Consider the following 17,522-nt stretch of genomic DNA (forward strand, 5'->3'; position numbering starts at 1 on the left):
AGCACGATGTACTGAGCAAAGTCCGACAAGTGCTTGATAAGTCTGACAAGCTGCCTATGCTAGTTATGAGCTCTGGTTTGCTATGAAGTGCAAGTGATAAAGTCTGAGTTATGACAAGTGCACAGGCGTAACGAATGGAGATCGGACCTTTGACCCTGGAGGGAAAGAAGAGGTTAAAATGGACAGTAGATTGTCACGTGGTGATATGATAATCCGGGATCTCTCAGAGAGGAGGGTTGGCAGCTCAGACAGAACAAGGCACAATGGCTAATGACAGCAAGAAGTCTGTTCTCATAACAGGGTGCTCATCGGGCATTGGCCTGAAGATCGCTGTTCAACTGGCCAAAGACCCTCAGCAGCGTTACCATGGTAAGAGGCCCTGTCACACCACAGAGGACTTGTATGGCATCAGACAGGTTAGAAATTCTGTGGAATGGTCTAAGTTATTCTTAACAGGCATGACTTACTGAGGAGAATAGTTGAAAACTACAATGTGGGTGTGTGGAAGATGAATTCTCGCTGGTTGCTCTGGGTTGATGGACTTTGCATACTGCTGTTTATTTTGTTCAGGCTGGGTTTACAATAGCGGTCCTGAGGGTGATAACAGTGGCGTTTTACAACCCTCAAAAACTGCACACCTGTGTCAATTTACTGGTAGCCAATACACGGCAGCTAGTGGGCAACACGGTTGAAGTCAGTTATTACAAAAAAAAACCCACAGCTTGTAACATTTAATTTTAGCAATGGCTTTAATTGACACATCATGTGAGAGGGATATGAAGGCTGACATATTTATTTAATTTTAAAGAATACCTGTTCCCTGGCAATCCCGTTAATCTTTCTGGCTGCAGTAGTGTCTGAATCACACACACCTGAAACAAGCATGCAGCTAAAACAGTCAGGCTTTAGTCAGAAACCCCTGATCTGCATGCTTGTTCAGGGTCTATAGCTAAAAGTATCAGGGCCCATTTCCACTATCGCAAATTCGCATGCGTTTTTCGCATGCAAATTCACATAGCAATACAAGTGAATGGGACTGTTTCCACTTGTCAGGATTCCTTTGCGTTTTTCTGTGCAGAAAAAATTCGCATGGCAGAGCCATCAGAATTCGCATATCGCATACCGCTATGCGAATCGCATACAATGTATTTAATAGGAAATTCGCATGCGAATTCACATAGAAACAATGGAAAAGCACACCAGCACTGCCATGGTTAAATTTGCATACATCGTCATCCATGCGAATTTGAAAATTCGCATAGACCCGCAATTTTTACCGCGGCGATTCGCACCGCACAAGTGGAAATGCAGCCTCAGAGGCAGAGGATCAGCAGGACAGCCTGGCAATGTGCATTATTTAAAACACACCCTTCAAGTGTGCTTTAAAAGCAACTAATTTAAAGTGGATCTGAACTCTTGCACAGGACAGAAGGAAAACATAGAATAATGCACCCTGTATGTATTTAGAGAGTTTAGCCTGTGTAATTCCACCTCATCTGTGTCTAATCACCACTGTAATTTGATCTCTCAGCTGTGTCAGCTGGCTGCCTCAGCAGAACAGCTAATTTGTAAACACTGCATGCTAACCCTATGTGTGCTCCCAGCAAACCAGGAAGTGACTACGCTGCAGCATCTCCGAAGGAGCTCTATAAGCTGCAACAAGGAAATGTTTTTCTTTAACGGTTATTATGCTGTTGCTTATCTTTAAGAGCCAAGAGGAAGTTATGAGTTCAGGTCCGCTTTAATATTATTTAGCCAGTAAGCTTTTACACTGAAAAAACAAGATCAAAATTTGAGTGCCTAAACAGATACAGTATAAAAAAAACATTTGAGCCCGGAGTGGGCGTACATATGTAATCGCCGCCGGGAGACTTGGGCGCAGGATCAGTGGCGTAGCTAAGGAGTTGTGTTTTACAATGGGCCCCCCCAAGCACTCTATACATAACAATACTGTGCACCAAAACCTGCCAATGGCAACTACAGTGTCAGAGGAGCAAGAAGGGGATGGGGAATAGCTTGTTAATAATTACCACTATTCAAAGCATCTATAGAAGTGATTATTATGAGCACAGGACCAATAGAGAACTAATACTGTAGTTGAGGAAGGGCCCCGATGCAGTCACAACCTCTGCAACCCCTATTGGTAAGCCCCTGCGCAGGATACAGCTGGTATATGACTTATCCTGCTGCTGCACAAGTCCCGGTGGCAGTAATTACTCTGCCCCCTCCAGGGCCGCGTGGATAGTGGGGAATGATGTAATTCAGCTTCCAGCTATTGCTGCCGGCCGAATTACAGTGTTTTAAAAGTAACTTCTGCTCCGTCTTCTGACGGCGCTAAAGTTACTCAGTGTGCGCCCAAATCTCCTGCGCTGTGATTACAGCGCTCACTGAGTGGGCCTTTAAATTTTATAGATTGCGTTAAAGAGAATCTGTACTCTAATATTCTTACAATAAAAAGCATACCATTCTATTCATTATTTTCTCCTGTGCCCCTCTGTGCTGTTTCTGCCACTCTCTGCTGCAATCCTGGCTTGTAATTAACAGTTTTAGGCAGTGTTTACAAACAAACTAACCAGCTTCTAATAGGCTCAGCTAAGCATAGTGTATGAGTCATTCAGAGTATGCAGGGGGCCTGCAGAGGGTGTGTATCGCTTCTACCAATCACAAGCAGCCCTGCACATTCCACACAATCAAGCTTTAGCCCGACAAACAGGACAGAGGAAAGATACATTGATTTATTACAGAGACAGTGCAGTTAGGAAAGACTGCAGTAAGCCAGAGCAGATTAGAACAGGCATAGGAACTTATAGGATAGAAGAACTAAGGCTGAAAAAATTGTTACAGAGTCTAACACTAGGTATATTTTGTATTCATATATGCAGAATTTGCCATTTTGGCTTTAAAACCCCACTTCAACCTTCATTTTTACAATTGCACTTATTGAAAAGAAATGTGCATTACTGAATATATTTGAAATAAACGTAGGTACATTTCTGTTAGCCGGGCGCATCCACTAAGGTGGCGATAATTACTATTCCCCCTCCAGGCCGCCATGGATAGTAGGGAAAGATGTAATTCTAGTGGAGTTTTATCGCCACCTAGTGGATGTGCCCGGCTAACGTAAAAGTACCTAAACTTGTGATTGGTAATGTATTCCACCATACCCCGCATTGCACTACGCCACTGCAGTGAATAAGATTATAGTGAAATTCCACCATATTGTTAGGATTAACAGCACATATTATTGAAAATGGCTTTCCTTGTATATTCATTTTGAATACTGAGCCATTCCACACACGGGCTCTGTGCAGGCTGGGAGTGTCAGACCAGAGACCATCTTGCCAGCCATTCAGTTTGTGCAGTTGTGGAAATAAAGCAACAATTGTAGCTGGTCTAGGAAGTTAATTATTGTTGGAGGAAGGAGAATCTAATTGAATATAACCTGAAAACTAGCGCAACATAGAGTGTCAGATTTAATGTCAGAAAAACAATGCAACTTTGGATAAGGGCCTGTCCACACTTGAGCGTTGCAGATTTCAGAAAAGCAACACATACTGCAACCTGCAAGGACATCAAAAAGGACATAGAAAGCACTTTCTGATGTCTCTGCTCAAACACTTAGCTTTGGTGCATTTAAAGGGAATCTAAACTTAGAAGGATATGGATTTTTTTCTTTTAAAATAATACCAGTTGCCTGACTCTCCTGCTGATCCTGTGTCTCTATTCTCTAATACTTTTAGCCACAAGCCCTCAACAAGCATGCAGATCAGGTGCTCTGACTGAAGTCAGACTGGATTAGCTGCATGCTTGTTTCAGGTCTGTGATTCAGCCACCACTGCAGCCAAAGAGATCAGCAGGAATGCCAGGCAACTGGTTGCCAGCCAACTGGTATTGTTTAAAGCTAAGTACTCACGGGGGGACAATTGTAGCTGTCGCTGCGCACGGGAGCGTGTGCGCGACAGTTCGGCGACAGCTCGTCGCCAAGTCCCTCTGCATCCACACTGCAGCAGAGGGATTAGCGATGCGGCGGAAGCTGTCGCCAAGGTTCCTCCCCCCCGCCGGAAGCTCCGTGTGCCGTGGGTGGGTAGCTGTCGCTAGCCTGCATAAACATGCGGGACTGCGACAGTTCCGGCGAGGTTGCGGCGACGGCTGTAGCCGGCGATTGAACATGTCAATCGCCTGGCGACAGCGACGGTTCGGGGCGCACGCGTCATACACACGGGCGAACCGTCGCCGCAACATGCGCGTGCCACGTGGTTGCGGCGACGGCCGTACCCCGTGTGTATGAGCCTTAAAAGGAAATATCCATGTGCCTCTCAGTTAAGGTTCCCTTTAAGAAACTCATGGAAGGATGCAATTTAAAAAAAAAATATGCACGTAATTAAAGTCAATGGATACAAACCACAAAACGCACTAGAATGCAATGAACTGCGTTTTTCCCACAATGCTGTTCTTTCCCACAAGGTATGATCTGTTTTTAAAGTATTGTGTTAAAAATGCTTCTAAAAAATGCTTCCGAAGAGGCATATAGATGTGTGGACAGGCCTCTTATGGTCACTTTGGAAATGGATAGCGGACTGTAAACTGAAATGGATAGGTAGTTTTTGAATAACATTAGCTTGTAAAAAATAATGGCTGATATATACGTATTCACAGCAAGCATTAAGGCCTTGTTCACATTGCGTTCCGATCGTGTTAGCGTTCGCTTTGGGCATTTTTAGAGGGGATTTTTTTTGCGTTTCCCAGCTCTTGGGTGGGCGATGAGTTTTTGTTAAAAGCGCTTTTCTAAGCGCTTTTCCTGAGCGTTTTTTTTTCATTCGCTCTCTGACGCAAGTCAGGAAGTGCACTCTTTGATCCGGAAAATAATAAATACAATGTATTTATTTTTAAAAACATGAATGCAATCGCTGCACAAAGTTATTTTGTGAGCGTTTTGCGTTTTTCCTATACCTTCCATTCAGGGCAAATCGCCCTGAAAATGGTCCATGCAGTGCTTTAGTCAGCGGCAAGCGGAATTCCCCAATGAGAACTATCTCATTGGAAAGCATAGTGTAACTGCTTTTAGGGCGATTTGTACAAATCGCCCGCGCTTAAAAAAATCCCAAAAAACGATTTCTCTCTATCCAACACTATAGCTGAGATAAGGATGTTATTTTCTATTCACAGCCGCATGGTTGGTGGATAGCTCTCTCGCCTTGCAGCTCTGGGTCCCTGTTTCGTATCCCAGCCAGGGCACTCTCTGCTTGGAGTTTGTATGTTCTCCCCTTGTGGGTTTCCTCCCACATCCCAAAAACATACAGATAAATTACGGTAATTGGCTTCCCCCTAAATTGGCCCTAGACTACAATGGACATATGGTTATGGTAGGGATTAGATTGTAAGCTCCTCTGAGTGACAGCTAGAGTCAAGACTATAAATACTCTGTAAAATGCTGCAAAAGATGCGCTCTTTTTGTTGTTTAGTCACAATTCCGTCGTGTCCGACCCTTTGCTACCCCAATGGACCACAACACGCCAGGTTCCTCTATCCTCTGCTGGAAAAGAGAAAAATATATATATATATGTATATGAATACTAAATAATAATAATGATAATAATAATTCATTGTTAAATGACAAAATGAAAAGAGGTTAAAGAAGAACTCTAGTGAAAATAATGTAATCAATAAAACTGCCTATTTTTTTTTTTCAATATTCATTTATGAATCATTTAGTCAGTGTTGGTCAATTATAAAATATTTACTCTCCCTGATTTAGATTCTGAAATGTATCACAGGTTGTGACGTCTTTAGGCCCGGTTCACATTAGCGGTGGCTATCCGGAATAGCCGTGCCGGAGCCGCACCGCATGCTGGCCGGACGAAACGGACGCACGGCATAGCAATGTAAGTCTATGCCAGGGTTCACATGTGTCCGTTTCGTCCGGACCGGAGCCGGACCGGATCCGGACTCCGGTGTCCGTTCCAACATGCGCTATTTTTTGGTCCGGCTCCTCCGGCAGCCGTATCCGGGGCGGAGCCGGACTGCACCATCCGGCCAATGGAAACCAATGAGAACCGGAGAGCGCACAACACACTGGCAAAAAATCCGGATGTTCTACCCCACTTCCTATGAGGATTGTTGCGGCGATATTGTATCGGGGACACATGGGCAACCATTTTGGAGTGGAGCAGCACGAGCTGGAGATGTTGGCAGCATGTTGGAGGTGGAGGTGAGTGCTAAACAGCGGAGGGCCTGATTCCACAGGTCCCCCTTCTGCTGACCTCCCAGACCCCAACATTTTTTTTTGTTTTTATACAGGTTGTTATCTCTTTAAGAATCCGGATCCGGACCGCAACCGTGTTCATACCGCACGGAAACCGTATGCAACCGGACCGGATCCGGACAGGAACCGTACGGTTCAGGTCCGATCCGGCTCCGGTGCGGTCCGGACATCCGGTGCGGTTTTTGCAAAACCGCAAGTGTGAACCGGGCCTTAAGTCCTGCCAGGTGATCTCTGCGGAATGTTTGTTTCAGAGAGTTCTTTCCCAAAATACAACGAGGTTCACAGACAGAAAAAACACTGTCAGTGCCATGGCCATGACATCACGGTGTAGGAGGGGTTTCACCACAATATCAACCATATATATGTCCCGGATGATCTATTTAAGAGAATGTAAAGATTTCTCATGGGAAAGGGGGTATCAGCTACTGATTGGGATGAAGTTCAAGCCTGGGTTAAAGTCGCTTGCCTTGAAACAACCTTGTCTGATTGCTACGGATTCCCTTCAGTAATCCGCCACTGGCAATGTCTGCATGATTTGTTTATAATTTACTTTACTGCAGCTTGCACGCTATTGGCTGACCTCTATCGCAGTGAGTCAGTGCGTTCCTGTAGTTTGTTCCAGTGGGCTTCACAATCCTCCCTCCTTTCTCTCTCTGTGATTGTGTTCCAAAGTTATCATTTGACTGTGTCAGGCACAGAAAGCTCTGTAAACACGATAGGGGAAAACAAAAATGTGGCATTCTTTTTCACCTTTATCAATGTACTGTGCCTTATAGAGTTTACCCACGCTGACCTATTGCCCCATGCTAATCTCCTCTAAACTTAAGAAGATTTACTCCTACGATCATAGAGCTCTGTAAAGACACTTCGAGTGGTGATAAATATAAACATATACGTAACCAGGATGCTGATGGAGATTTGGTTGAACTGTATATACTGTAATGCAGGGGGATAGGTAATGGGTGTTGTTGCCTTTTTGGGACAAGCACAGTTCAAAGCAAGCCTGGAGAGACAGTTTTTGTGTTTCTCTAACTCCAATACTTTATTTTTGCTGTATAAGCTATTCACAGGCTATTTACCATCTTTACAAATATGAGAACCAAAACATAAACAAAAACCTTGCCACTACATGCTCAACTTAAAGGGATACTGTAGGGGGGGGGGGGGGGGTCGGGAGAAAATGAGTTGACATCAGCGGGATCGAGGACACGGCAACGCAAGCGCAGTGGTTTTCAGACTTTAAAGTCTGAAATTCCAGAAGTGAACCGGAGGCGGGGCCGGAGCATCGGTGAGTGGCTGCGCGGGCACAGGATGTCTGCTGGGGACCATTAGAAGCCTCAGGTAAGTTCAACTCATTTTCCCCCGACCCCCCTACAGTGTCCCTTTAAAGCAGTAGGATCAGCCATACCATGCCAGGGAAAAAAAACACATATATAAGTAGATAAATACTTGATCTACTTACATAACACATAGTTACATAGTTACATAGTTATTTTGGTTGAAAAAAGACATACGTCCATCGAGTTCAACCAGTATAAAGTACAACACCAGCCTGCTCCCTCACATATCCCTGTTGATCCAGAGGAAGGCGAAAAAACCCTTACAAGGCATGGTCCAATTAGCCCCTAAAGGGAAAAATTCCTTCCCGACTCCAGATGGCAATCAGATAAAATCCCTGGATCAACATCATTAGGCATTACCTAGTAATTGTAGCCATGGATGTCTTTCAACGCAAGGAAAGCATCTAAGCCCCCTTTAAATGCAGGTATAGAGTTTGCCATAACGACTTCCTGTGGCAATGCATTCCACATCTTAATCACTCTAACTGTAAAGAACCCTTTCCCAAATAAATGGCTAAAACGTTTTTCCTCCATGTGCAGATCATGTCCTCTAGTCCTTTGAGAAGGCCTAGGGACAAAAAGCTCATCCGCCAAGGTATTATATTGCCCTCTGATGTATTTATACATGTTAATTAGATCCCCTCTAAGGCGTCTTTTCTCTAGACTAAATAAACCCAGTTTATCTAACCTTTCTTGATAAGTGAGACCTTCCATCCCACGCATCAATTTTGTTGCTCGTCTCTGCACATGCTCTAAAACTGCAATATCTTTTTTGTAATGTGGTGCCCAGAACTGAATTCCATATTCCAGATGTGGCCTTACTAGAGAGTTAAACAGGGGCAATATTATGCTAGCATCTCGAGTTTTTATTTCCCTTTTAATGCATCCCAAAATTTTGTTAGCTTTAGCTGCAGCTGCTTGGCATTGAGTACGATTATTTACCTTGTTGTCAATGAGTACTCCTAAGTCCTTCTCCAAGTTTGATGTCCCCAACTGTATCCCATTTATTTTGTATGGTGCTAAACCATTAGTACGTCCAAAATGCATGACCTTACATTTGTCAACATTGAATTTCATCTGCCATGTATGTGCCCATATAGCCATCCTATCCAGATCCTGTTGCAATATGACACTATCTTCCTGAGAGTTGATGATTCTGCACAATTTTGTATCATCTGCAAAAATAGCAACATTGCTCACTACTGCATCTACTAGGTCATTAATAAATAAATTGAAGAGCACTGGACCCAGAACAGACCCCTGTGGGACCCCACTGCTAACAGTCTCCCATTTTGAGTACGATCCTGTCACAGGAGCCCTCAGTGGCTGACCGCACTTAGCCTTCTAAACGGTGCCAGCGCACAGATCGTGCGAACTCTGGTCGCAGTCAATGCGCAGGAACCGTTAAGAATTAGCCGCAGACAACTCAGAAGGGAGCCTGTGAGACACGGGTAATTACAACGTCACCTACTGGTTCAGAGTAAACTGCCACCACCGCGGTTACTATGGGACCGTGGGGCCCACTAACTGACTGACTAATCCTGCGAATAAAACGGTTAAACACACGATATTCTGTCTAGCCAACAACAAACAAACAGTAGCGTATCTTCAGAGACCCGGGATCATTTCTGTGTGTGCTGATAAGCAGGGTAGCGAAACAGTGAATGACTTGGGAAAAGTCGTTTATTCACGCAATATAAATAATTAATATATACAGACAATTATGAAAATCAACAATTATTAAAACAGTAATAGCCAGTATGAAAAATAAAAGAAGGGAGAAAAATACTTAGTTCCTGGAAAGATGTCCTTATTGTGGGAAGAATCATAAAGTCCTTGGTTTCAAAGTCCAGAGTTCAGAGTTCAGACCAGGTGGATGCCAGCATATCCTCAAGCTGGCATCTGATGAGTGCAAGATGGTTCAGTGTGGAGGACTCCAGCCCGCCTGCTGGCTCTGTGCTTTTGATGAAGCTGGTTTGGGGGTGTGGCAGTGCCAGCCCCCTCTGAGCTACCAGCAAATGACAGTTCATTCCCTCTGAGAGATTTTAGAGCTAAACTTATGAATTGCTGTAACTCCTGAACCATACATGTTACATTTAGGGGGGTAACAGCTTCAGACTTGTTGGAAAATACAGATTAATATGACATCAGACACGGCTAAGCCAGCGGGTCAGGCTCCTGAGAAGATTCATATCTCGATAACCGGACGGTCTATCCCAAGGAATTTCATATCAGCACGATGGCCAGATTTTACCGGACAAGACGATATGAATTTTATAGCTGTGCGACATACGGTTTTCGTATGCCGACAGGAAATCATATCACCCATGCTTTCCTTATGGCCCATGCTCGGTGCCGGATCGGCTGGCTTTCTATGGCCCCCCTGTGGAGCCAGTTTCCTGGTCCTTTTCATGGGGACATCTGCTGTAGGGGGAATGAGCTGGGCCCTGCAGGGAGTCCAGCCACGTGCGACATTCCGGAGGGGTGAGGGGACTGCTTTGGCTCACAGGGGAACAGATCTCTGGATTTAAAACAACACAAAAATGTCATTTTCGGATCGCTTGCCTGACTACACAGATCCGAAAGGGAGCGATCAGGAAAGCGACTGTGAATTCTCTAGATTCACCTGCGTTTCTCACGGCTATTCCGTGACACCTCCCTTTCCTGACGCTGTGTAGAGGGTTGTCAGCAAGACATCCGTCGTAGCAGCCATTGGCGCTGTTGGGCCCAGTTCCCCCTGACACCAGGACAGCCCATCAGCGTTCCGGTGTCGGCCAACCTGGCTGACGGATCTCGGGTTGCCGGTGCGGCAGGGAAACCTATTGGAGCCTGTGGCTCGGTTCCCCTGGACCGGTCGCGGTCTGCTACCCTCAGGGTTGACCCGACATGGACCGTTCTGGACAGGGCGTTTGCGCCACTGCAGTCGGACGTGGTGTCTGCCGGGACTGCTGACAACGGGCAGTGGGTTGGTTAGGTCAACAGCCAGCCCACGCAGGGTTCCCCTGCTAAGTGGCTGTGGACCTAAGGGAACCCCGCGGGAATCCCTGGACCTTCCCAGCTCCTGACAGACGGCACATGCTCCGCAGTAGTTTGCTACATCCCTGTTCATCCGGGGCCAATAAAACTGTTTCCGAATACCGGCAAGTGTCTTGCGGACCCCTGAGTGCCCTGTCAGAGGATTACCATGTGCGAATTTCAGCACATGTCCCCTGAACGCACTCGGGACCACAAGCCATTTGGTATTCGCGTGGGATCTACCTGCAGGGGGCTGTACAGACTCACTGTACAGTCTCCCACCTTCCCAGTACACCTTGAAAGCGGCCCCGTCTGCGAGGGGCTCAGCGGCTTGCTGCCTGAGCACCTCCAGGCTTGGGTCACTTTGTAGTGCGGCTGAGAATACGGCGCTGTCAGTTTCAGCCAACTGGCTCATGTCACACGAGGGCAGCGGCGGAAAGGTCTCATCCCTGTGGTCAGAGGAGGGGGAGGAGGCCGGAACCCCCTCCACCTGTTCTGAGCTCGGGTTCTGAGCAGTGCAGCTGCGCGGTACTGCTAGCACAGGTACACTGTCAGAATGGCACAGACGGACATTACTCAAATCATCATTGCATGCAGTAATGACATTGACAGGTATAGACATTTTTTCATTACAGACAGGTTGTACAGTAAACTCAGGTACAGTTACAGCATCATCACAACAGACAGTCTGTACATCAAACTCAGGTGCCTTTGAAGCAGGCACTATTGAACCTGGTACCCTTGAACTGGGCACATTCAACCCGCCTCCCCCTGGTGCTCCCCCAAGTGTATAAAGTACCTGGTGGTGGGCGGAGAGTCCGTCTCCTCCCGTGAGCGACAAGGCGGTCGTGGCAGGTTCATAGTAGGACACAAGCTTGCCCAAATCAGTCCCCAGAAACACAGGGACTGGGAGATCCTTCATAACCCCAACAACCCTTTCTTGGATTCCTCCCACTCCCCAATCCAGCTTCACTGTCGCGTGGGCTATGTGAAAAAGGGTGCCCTCTACTCCAGTAAGGGCAAGGGATCGGCTGGAGCTGATGCTCTCCTTTGGCACAAGATGTGAGTGAACTAACGTGATGTCAGCTCCGGTGTCTCGAAATCCGGTGACAACTTTGCCGTTCACTCTAACAAGTTGCTGCTGGTCGGTTCGGTCGCGGATTTCCTTTCCGCGGGCAAACAGGACAAAATCTGATGATCCAGGCTGTGGTTCGCTGGCGGGTTGCCTCTGCTGTGGGTGAGGTGCAGGTAATGCAGATGATCCAGGTGCTGGTGGTGTCTGTCTCCGCTCCGGACAGTCGAATTTCATGTGTCCGGGCTGGCGGCAGTAGTGACAGGTGACCTCTCCAGGCGCTGCAGGCCTGGGTGCAGCAGCTGCGCTGGGTGGCCTCTGTGGCGGACGGCTCACAGGGGCAGGAGGGTCTGCCGAGGTATTGGGCTGACCTCCTCTCCAGCTGGATGGGACAGTTCTGCGTGTATCAGCCACCCGGGTAGTTGCAAAAGTCTCAGCAAGGTCTGCAGCGACAGTGGCTGAAGCCGGCCTGCGTTCTAGCACAAACTGTCGTACATCAGCAGGGCAAATGTTCAGAAATTGTTCGAGGACTATCAAGTCCTCCAGGACGCCATAAGACCCTTTGGTGAGGCCTAGTGTCCACTGGCGGAGTGTGGTGAGCAAGCTGCTGGCCACATCTCGGTACGAATCAGAAGACTTTTTCTGCCAGGCCCTGAACTTCTTCCGATAGGCTTCTGGCGTCAGCTGGTACTTAGTAATGATAGCGTCTTTTATAGCAGCATAATCATTATCCTTCTCCGCAGGCAATTCTGCGAAGGCATCAAGCGCTTTGTAGCGCAGCAAAGGTGTCAGATGTCTGGCCCACTGGTCTTGGGACAGACGATACTGACGGCATGCTTTTTCAAAAGACCGCAAAAACAAGTCAATGTCTGTGTCTTTTTCAATATTAGCAAATTTAAATTTTGCACTTACGGGTGCTGCAGCTCCTTCAGCAGGGAGGCTGGGCGGTGAACTCCGGCTGGCCTGTTGAACCTTTGCCATGTTGAGCTCATGCTGTCGTCTCTCCCGCGCCTCTGCGGCATCCCTCTCCGCGTGGCGTTCTGCAGCAGCAGCCTTGCGTTCTGCAGATTGGCGTTCCCGTTCCTCTCGTGCTTCCATGTACTGCATGTACTTTTCCAGGTCAGTCTCCATCAGCTTTTGTAATGCCTGCTGCATTACCGGGTCAGCACCCATGGACAGTCCAGTACTGGCCAGTTCCGGGTGAGTACTGTCAGAAACTCTGGGGTTGGGGTCCACACTGACATTCTCCTGCGTAACTGTTGATGCAGGGCCCTCAGGATGCACAACCTCTGTACGGTCAGGAGTCTCAGTCTCTGGTTCCCCTAGACTGTCAGATGGGCTGGTATCCACTTCAGCGGACACTCCCGGCTCCCGCAGTTGCTGGGCATCCCATCTGGACAAGTCTGCTATCAGGTCCCGTTTGTTCTTGCGGAGGATGCCAATGCCCCTCTCTTCGCAAAGATTTTCCAGGTCTGCTAGGCACATGTTCTGGTAGTTCCCGGACATTTCCATGCCAAATAAAATAAAACTTTTGGGGAGGGGTACTGGCTACACAGTCTCTCTGTATATATAAAAAATATATTGCCTTCCAGCTACACCAACGAATTAGTTCGTTTCTCGATAGCGCTAGCGCTATCGCAGATACTTTCAGCACAACACAGGTCCCAACCGCTGCCTAACACTGTCACAGGAGCCCTCAGTGGCTGACCGCACTTAGCCTTCTAAACGGTGCCAGCGCACAGATCGTGCGAACTCTGGTCGCAGTCAATGCGCAGGAACCGTTAAGAATTAGCCGCAGACAACTCAGAAGGGAGCCTGTGAGACACGGGTAATTACAACGTCACCTACTGGTTCAGAGTAAACTGCCACCACCGCGGTTACTATGGGACCGTGGGGCCCACTAACTGACTGACTAATCCTGCGAATAAAACGGTTAAACACACGATATTCTGTCTAGCCAACAACAAACAAACAGTAGCGTATCTTCAGAGACCCGGGATCATTTCTGTGTGTGCTGATAAGCAGGGTAGCGAAACAGTGAATGACTTGGGAAAAGTCGTTTATTCACGCAATATAAATAATTAATATATACAGACAATTATGAAAATCAACAATTATTAAAACAGTAATAGCCAGTATGAAAAATAAAAGAAGGGAGAAAAATACTTAGTTCCTGGAAAGATGTCCTTATTGTGGGAAGAATCATAAAGTCCTTGGTTTCAAAGTCCAGAGTTCAGAGTTCAGACCAGGTGGATGCCAGCATATCCTCAAGCTGGCATCTGATGAGTGCAAGATGGTTCAGTGTGGAGGACTCCAGCCCGCCTGCTGGCTCTGTGCTTTTGATGAAGCTGGTTTGGGGGTGTGGCAGTGCCAGCCCCCTCTGAGCTACCAGCAAATGACAGTTCATTCCCTCTGAGAGATTTTAGAGCTAAACTTATGAATTGCTGTAACTCCTGAACCATACATGTTACATTTAGGGGGGTAACAGCTTCAGACTTGTTGGAAAATACAGATTAATATGACATCAGACACGGCTAAGCCAGCGGGTCAGGCTCCTGAGAAGATTCATATCTCGATAACCGGACGGTCTATCCCAAGGAATTTCATATCAGCACGATGGCCAGATTTTACCGGACAAGACGATATGAATTTTATAGCTGTGCGACATACGGTTTTCGTATGCCGACAGGAAATCATATCACCCATGCTTTCCTTATGGCCCATGCTCGGTGCCGGATCGGCTGGCTTTCTATGGCCCCCCTGTGGAGCCAGTTTCCTGGTCCTTTTCATGGGGACATCTGCTGTAGGGGGAATGAGCTGGGCCCTGCAGGGAGTCCAGCCACGTGCGACATTCCGGAGGGGTGAGGGGACTGCTTTGGCTCACAGGGGAACAGATCTCTGGATTTAAAACAACACAAAAATGTCATTTTCGGATCGCTTGCCTGACTACACAGATCCGACAGGGAGCGATCAGGAAAGCGACTGTGAATTCTCTAGATTCACCTGCGTTTCTCACGGCTATTCCGTGACAGATCCATTGACCACAACTCTTTGTTTTCTGTCCATTAGCCAGTTCCCTATCCATGAACACAGACTCTTCCCCAGTCCTTGCATCCTCAACTTTTGCACCAGACTTTTGTGGGGAACAGTGTCGAAGGCCTTTGCAAAGTCCAAGTATATCACATCTACAGCATTCCCAATATCCATATTAGCATTCACTACCTCATAAAAGCTGATCATGTTAGTCAAACAGGACCTGTCTTTAGTAAACCCATGTTGATGCTGAGAAATAAGATTATTTTCTACTATGAAGTCATGTATAGTATCTCTTAGTAACCCCTCAAATAGTTTGCATACAACTGATGTTAAACTTACAGGTCTATAATTAATTTCCTGGATCAGATTTTTTGCCCTTCTTAAATAATGGGAAAACGTGGGCTGTACGCCAATCCACTGGGACTCTGCCAGTTGCAAGAGAGTCACAAAAGATAAGATAAAGGGGTTTATCTATAACTGAACTTAATTCCCTTAGGACCCGAGGATGCATGCCATCCGGGCCAGGTGCCTTGTCTATTTTTAATTTAATTAGTCTTGCCTTCACTTCTTCCTGCGTTAAGTATTTAATATTACAGTTAGAAGATTGAGACTCTTCCGCCTCTGTAGTTTGCAACAGTGCTGTTTCTTTTGTGAAGACAGAAGCAAAGAAAGCATTTAATAACTCTGCCTTACCTTGGTCATCCCCCATTGAGTTCCCACCCTCATCCTTTAGGAGTCCTATACAGTCAACCTTTCTTTTTTTAGAGTTAATGTACTTGTAAAACTTTTTTGGGTTAGATTTGATATCCTTAGCGATTTGTTTTTCAGCTTCAATCTTTGCCTGCCTAATTTCTTTTTTACAATTTTTATTGCACTCCTTATAATTGCTTAGTGCAGCCTCGGTCCCCTCCTGTTTTAAGACCTTATAGGCATTCTTTTTCCTCTTCATTTTATCTTTAACCTTTCTATTCATCCATAGAGGCCTTTTTTTATTCCTAGACATTTTGTTTCCATATGGGATATACATACTACAGTATTGATTGAGTATAAGTTTAAAAGCTTGCCATTTCCCTTCAGTGTCTTCCCCTTGTAGTACATTATCCCAGTTCACCAAACTTAGTGCCTGTTTTAGTGGCCCCGCTGCCCCGTGGCCTATCAGTCACCAGATCAAACGTTATCATGTTGTGATCACTATTTCCCAAATGTTCTTGAACCTGCACATTTGATACATTATCTGGTCTATTAGAAATGATCAGATCCAGTAACGCATTCCCCCTAGTTGGTTCAGTTACCATTTGAGTCAAGTAATTGTCCTGTAGTGCTGCCAGAAATCTGCTGCTTTTACCAGAATGGGTAGCCTCAATACTCCAGTCAATGTCTGGAAAGTTGAAGTCGCCCATAATTATGACCTCATTTTTACCTGCAGCTTTTTCAATCTGCTGTAGTAATCGCAGTTCTGCAGCTTCATTAATAAGAGGTGGCCTGTAGCATACCCCAATAAGCAATTGTCAACTTTTATTTCCACCATTAATATTTACCCAAACGGACTCCACATCTTCGCAATCTGTCCACGTTTTGATTTCAGTGAATGTTATATAGTAAATGACAAGAATTCTGTTAGTGGTGGGGGCCACGTCTTTTGCCCACAGTTAAGGCTAACTCGTGATGTGATGTCGTCATTTCTGCCCTTTACTTTTTTCTTGTCTCCTCCAATCGCTGAGTCGCCTCAGCCTTGCTTGTAAACACAAGTGAGTAGGGGATTAGGTTTCAGATAAGCAGCTGGCAGGGAAATAAAGGAAAGAGGAGGAATACATTATAGATAAAAAGAACCCCCAGCATGCAATTCTTTGGCACCGACTACTAAAGGGCCAGTGCTCCTTAAGTATGTGATAACTCCAAATCATAACAGCAGAAAAAGTTTTGAAAGTTTTGAATGCAGGATTAGCATCTTTATCCCTTAATACACTCAGACCAGTTGCTGTTGAAATTTGATTTTTATGGTGACGATACCGCTTTAAATGTAAAACTCCTCTCTACGGGGAGCAAACCTACTGTTTGTCCCAAATCAAACACAGAAGACTCAAGCATGTCTGTTTACAGCACAAAACTTCATATATTTTTGTCAGCCCAGGACAACCGTCTGCTTACTCTTGTAGTTTTACCTTTTATCACCACATAAGCACCTGTCTCAGAGACAACACCAAATTCTGAATTTCTCTATTTTTTTTTTACCTGGGCACCTGTCTCACTCACAAAGACCACCAAATCCCAAAGTGGATTTGATAAAATTGCAGTGCAGAGGAGAGAAATCTGGAACATACATAAATACCATCAGACACTTTCCCAGGCACCGACTCTCTCTGCACCTGTCGTAATACTTATATATTTGATGTAACGGTGCTGACAGGACAGGTTTCCATCCACACATGGCCAGGCAAAGTCATAAGTTCAATTAGGAATGAATGAGTTTGCAAATCTCCGTTCAGAATATATGGAGTAGAGGAAAAGGTTCATCATTACTGACCTGCATAACTGACAGATGTCACAAAAGAGCCGTGAGAAAAGAGAATGCAATAGCAATCGGTTTGCTGCACCGATTGCCGTTGACGTGCCAGATCAGAATCTGACGTTTAGCTATAGCAGGCTGCCGAGCCTTGGGGGGTCTTCTCTTGGGAATTGTCCCTTTCATAGAGTTTCTTTTCATGGGGATTACTTTGTTCTCCAGGGAAGCCAGTGTTTACATTCAATTACCTGGTTCAAAGGAACTTTCCTCTCTCAGCTAAGGGTGTTTCAGTAC

The 17,522-nt window shown here is 46.1% G+C and overlaps 1 protein-coding gene across 1 annotated transcript in view; it reads left to right on the plus strand.

Annotated features, from left to right (window-relative positions):
- The first annotated feature begins 227 nt into the window (after positions 1–227).
- The window catches only part of RDH8 (retinol dehydrogenase 8), a 37,504-nt gene continuing 20,209 nt past the window's right edge, over positions 228–17,522 (plus strand). The window contains exon 1 of the mRNA XM_068274414.1: positions 228–369. Coding sequence (XP_068130515.1) covers positions 264–369 — 106 coding nt within the window. The 5' untranslated portion in view covers positions 228–263. The remainder of the gene's footprint in view (positions 370–17,522) is intronic.

Source organism: Hyperolius riggenbachi, chromosome 3 (genome assembly GCF_040937935.1).
Source record: "Hyperolius riggenbachi isolate aHypRig1 chromosome 3, aHypRig1.pri, whole genome shotgun sequence".
NCBI lineage: Eukaryota > Metazoa > Chordata > Amphibia > Anura > Hyperoliidae > Hyperolius > Hyperolius riggenbachi.